General features: G+C 40.5%; 1 protein-coding gene across 1 annotated transcript; it reads left to right on the top strand.

Moving 5' to 3' along the window:
• The first annotated feature begins 481 nt into the window (after nt 1-481).
• Nucleotides 482-3168, top strand: LOC125203478 (endoglucanase 17-like). The gene is made up of 8 exons (XM_048101831.1): nt 482-802; nt 1189-1395; nt 1465-1665; nt 1759-1851; nt 1932-2093; nt 2162-2273; nt 2346-2509; nt 2608-3168. The coding sequence occupies exons 1-8, from the start codon at nt 560-562 to the stop codon at nt 2938-2940; spliced, it is 1515 nt and encodes a 504-aa protein (XP_047957788.1). The 5' UTR covers nt 482-559; the 3' UTR covers nt 2941-3168.
• The last annotated feature ends 1458 nt before the right edge of the window (nt 3169-4626 follow it).

Here is a 4626-nt window from a genome sequence, read left to right on the forward strand (position 1 = left end):
GAAAATGTATTAACTTGAAAGACTATTGAAACTTTATGCATGATTAATATAAACTGAAAATTTATGTTCTCCGTTTCCGCCCGTGGACGTAGCCAACGCAACGTTGGTGAACCACGTAAATATGTGTCTTCCTTACGTTTCTATTTATCTCAATTACACAATAGCTCTATTCTGACACAGCAATAAAAAATAATTTGGTCTGCTTCTTTAATCACATTAGTTTGGTCTGCTTCAGTGAATTCACATCGAAATCACATTAGTATTGGCTGCTTCTTTAATCAGATACTGACAAAATAAAACCAAAGGCAAGACGTGGGCTTTGATTCCCGCAAACCAAAAACCAGTGTGCTTTGTTACAATTAAGAAACACAAGGTTGAAATAATCACAGCATTAAACAAAATCAGAAAGTAGGAAGAAAAAAAAAATGCAGGCTTTGCCCCTTTAGCTTTTTCTGTCTATAAATACCACAGAGAGAAAGAGAGTGAAGAGTGTCTGTTCTGCTTCTTCCCTTCCCCTGCGGCTTTGCCGGTTAAGAGCGTCTTGTGCTTCCTTCCCAAAATGGCCTCTTTTCCCTCTCTTTTCCTTCTCCTCTCCCTAGCCCTTCTCCTCTCCTCTCACTGCAATGCCAAACGCGGCACCTCCTCCCACCACCGCCACCCCCGCTCCGCCTCCCACAACTACAGAGACGCCCTCACCAAATCCCTCATCTTTTTCGAGGGCCAGAGATCGGGAAAGCTCCCTCCCAATCAGAGAATCACTTGGAGGAAAGATTCTGGCCTCTCAGATGGCGCTGCAATGCACGTATGTTTTTCTTTCTTGTCTCTCTCTCTCTGTTTTTTTATTTAAAAATGCAATCTTTGAGCTAGATTTTGCTTGTTTTTGGCTCTGCTTATGGTGGGTGGAATGCGCCAAGTTTACATTTTTTTCTTGCATTATGTCTTAAATTGAGAGATTTGAAGTTTGATTTGAAAAGCAACATCTTGAAATTTGTTGCTTCACTTGCCTGATTTTCAAGTAACATACCGTGAGAGTGATTACATCGAAGGTTAAGAGTCTAAATGGGGCAATGTAGGTGAAATTTTTTGCAATAACATATTTGGAATCTTGCACTTTTTCCTTAATTTTGAGGTTTCTAGTAAGTAGTTAGGCTTTGGTTCCCTAGTTGAAGGCTTTAAATGACAATGCAGGTTGATTTGGTGGGAGGATACTACGATGCAGGGGACAATGTTAAGTTCGGATTTCCCATGGCTTTCACTACGACGATGCTCTCGTGGAGTGTGATCGAGTTCGGAGGCCTAATGAAGGGGGAGCTGCAGCACGCCAAGGAGGCCATCAAGTGGGCAACTGACTATCTCCTCAAAGCCACAGTTCATCCTGACACCATCTATGTGCAGGTCCAACATTGTTGCCATCAGTGCTTGATTGTGTGAAATGGGATTCTGATTTCTTGATTTTATTCGCAGGTAGGAGATGCTGGCAAGGATCACGCTTGTTGGGAGAGGCCTGAGGATATGGACACACCAAGGAGTGTGGTCAAGATTGACAAGAACACCCCCGGCACTGAGGTTGCTGCTGAGACAGCTGCTGCTCTTGCTGCTGCTTCCTTGGTTTTCCGGAGGAGTGATCCTAATTACTCCAAGGTTCTTGCACGAAGGGCTATTCGGGTATATGTTAAAACCTTGTAGTAATATGCTAAGAGGATTGAGTTTGATCATGAGGGTCCTGTTAATGCTGATGCATTTGTGGTTTGTGTTTAGGTTTTCGAGTTTGCTGATAAGCACCGGGGCGCATATAGTAATGGTCTGAGGCGTTACGTGTGCCCTTATTACTGTGATTTCTCCGGCTTTCAGGTAGAAAGAAACACTGGTTCTTGAAAGCTCCCTAGTTCTTGGAATCTGTATTTGAGGTTGTGTTTGTTGATTTGTTGAAGGATGAGCTGCTGTGGGGTGCTGCTTGGCTGCACAGAGCCACGAGAAACCCGACTTATCTCAGCTACATTAAGGCGAACGGACAGACACTTGGAGCCGATGAAACTGACAACACATTTGGTTGGGACAACAAGCATGTTGGAGCTAGAATCCTTATCTCCAAGGTTGTTTTTTGAGGTTTAAATTTTAACTTTTTCTGAGAATACAGAGTCTGATTGTTGTTTTTTCGCAGGCTTATCTCGTCCAAAATGTCCAGCCTCTCCATGACTACAAAAGCCATGCTGATAACTTCATTTGCTCTCTGCTCCCAGGAACACCCTACTCTTCTGCTCAATACACCCGTGGTTCGTTCCAAATCCAGCAAAAACACATTGTGCTCGAATTTGCTAGGCTTATTAACCTTGGCTTTGAAACAGGTGGTCTGTTGTTCAAGATGAATGATAGCAATATGCAGTATGTGACATCCACTTCCTTCCTTCTCGTGACGTACGCCAAGTACTTGACCACGTCGCACAGGGTTGTGAACTGTGGTGGCGCCACCGTCACTCCGAAGAGGCTCCGTGCATTCGCCAAGAAACAGGCATGAAATTAAATGATCTTTCCATCAGTTCCTCATATTTAGTCTATGCATATGTTGTTCTAGTGTCTAAAGATGTTGCAATTTTTAAAATTGGGCAGGTGGACTACTTGCTAGGAGACAATCCGATGAAAATGTCGTTCATGGTGGGGTACGGTTCGAGATATCCTATGCGCATCCACCATAGGGGTTCGTCCCTCCCTTCCGTTAATGTTCATCCATCGAAGATCCAATGCTCCTCCGGCTTCTCGGTCATGAGCTCACAATCTCCGAACCCTAACATCCTAACTGGGGCAGTCGTTGGAGGGCCGGATCAGAATGATCGCTTCCCGGATCAACGCGACGATTACGAGCAATCGGAACCCGCTACCTACATCAATGCACCCCTAGTTGGAGCATTGGCTTATCTTGCTCACTCATTTGGCCAACTATAGACAATGCCAAATTCACTAGTCTAAGGCTTCTTTTCAATTTTAAGGTTTCATCTCAAATTAGTAGTACTAACTAGTAGTAGTATCTGTGTAAGTTAAGGTTTTAGTGGGCTGCAAGAAATGTACTACTGTGTGTTCTATTTGTGCACGGTGGGGCCCATGTCTGAAGTTATTAAGATTTTAATTACGAGTGTGAATTGAATAGAAGCATGGAATGAAGGTTTTGATTAAGAGTGTGAATTAAATGCAAGCATGGAATGAATGTGAGTTTCGTGTCCTAGACGGCGAAGGACTGTGATTGGTCAAGAAATGGAGTGATGGCATTGGTCATTGAGCTCTGCATTTTCTTTGGGTATGTTATGCCTCATATTAATTTTTTCATTCCTTGGGACTTTAAATTCGTCCACTAGTAATTTAACTAAATTATCCATTATTTTATACAATAATTATCACAAATTGTTTAAAGACATTACATCTCCGTACAATTCGTTTTGTGTAGCAAATAAATTGTGTAAAATAAGATACTGATTTCTTGAGTTGAGTAAAATTCTCTTGAGAATTATCGTTTTGTAAAATTCTCTTAGCTCATAAACCGCTTCTTCTTCACATCAATAAGCATAAGATTCAAATTATCGTGAGATTAATGAGAAACTATGATAACTTTTTTTCAATTGAAAAGGAGTTACAGACATAGTTCATAGTCAAACAAATACTAGCTAGAAGTATTATCTTAAACTTCACAGCTACTATTATATCGTGGAGTATGTATATTATGTGTAGTGCGTACTTTATGCGTACAAAATATTGAATAGATCAAAGAATGGAAATTAGGCAACGATTCTGATTGTATCAAAATCATGAAATACAAGTACTATATCAGAAGTAATGATATGGAGTGTATATATAAACTATTCAACTGACCCTTTACATGCTACCACATTAACTAACTAAACTTGGAAATAAAATTACTACTCCCTCGGTCCCGGAGTATTAGACTCACTTCTTTTGGGCACATGATTTAAGGAATGGATATTTAAATAGTTAAAGTGGAAAGAGTAAAGTATGAGAGAGGGAAAAAGTAGGAGAGAGAAGAGAGAAAAAAGTAGGTGGAGAATAAAATAAGATAGATGTTTTTTGCTAAAAAAGGAAATGAGTCTAATATGTTGGGACATCCCAAAAAGGAAAGTTGGTCTAATACCTTAGGACGGAGGGAGTACTATATTTAGGTTTTAGCAGTATTGCATCTCTTGAAAAAGAATACCCATTTCATCGCAAATTCTCAATAGCAGCGGTTTGCATTCGTAGTAGTATTTTTAAAAATTATATAGGATTATAAAAATGATAATGCGACGATAAAGTTATTAATTTGACCACAATTTTGTGGCCCCGCCTAAATTCGGAATATAATTGTATTATTACGAAAAAGAAAATAGTGGCGTAACTATATTTAATCCTACCGTTAGGTTTTTCGGGGCCCAATAATTTGACCGTTGAATAGCAAAAGCGGGAAGAAAATATTTGGCGGGTAAGTGTCACGTGATGTAGTGGGGTCCGCTTATTGATATGTCACATGGTCAAAAGCTGTAACCTTCTGCAATGTTGTCAGACACTGCCCACATTTGGTAAATTGGATACCAAGGTAACTGGGCATCCATTTTTGTTTAGTTAGTCGGGCTTTGGCCCAATATT

The sequence above is a fragment of the Salvia hispanica genome, chromosome 2 (assembly GCF_023119035.1).
Source record: "Salvia hispanica cultivar TCC Black 2014 chromosome 2, UniMelb_Shisp_WGS_1.0, whole genome shotgun sequence".
Taxonomy (NCBI): Eukaryota; Viridiplantae; Streptophyta; class Magnoliopsida; order Lamiales; family Lamiaceae; genus Salvia; species Salvia hispanica.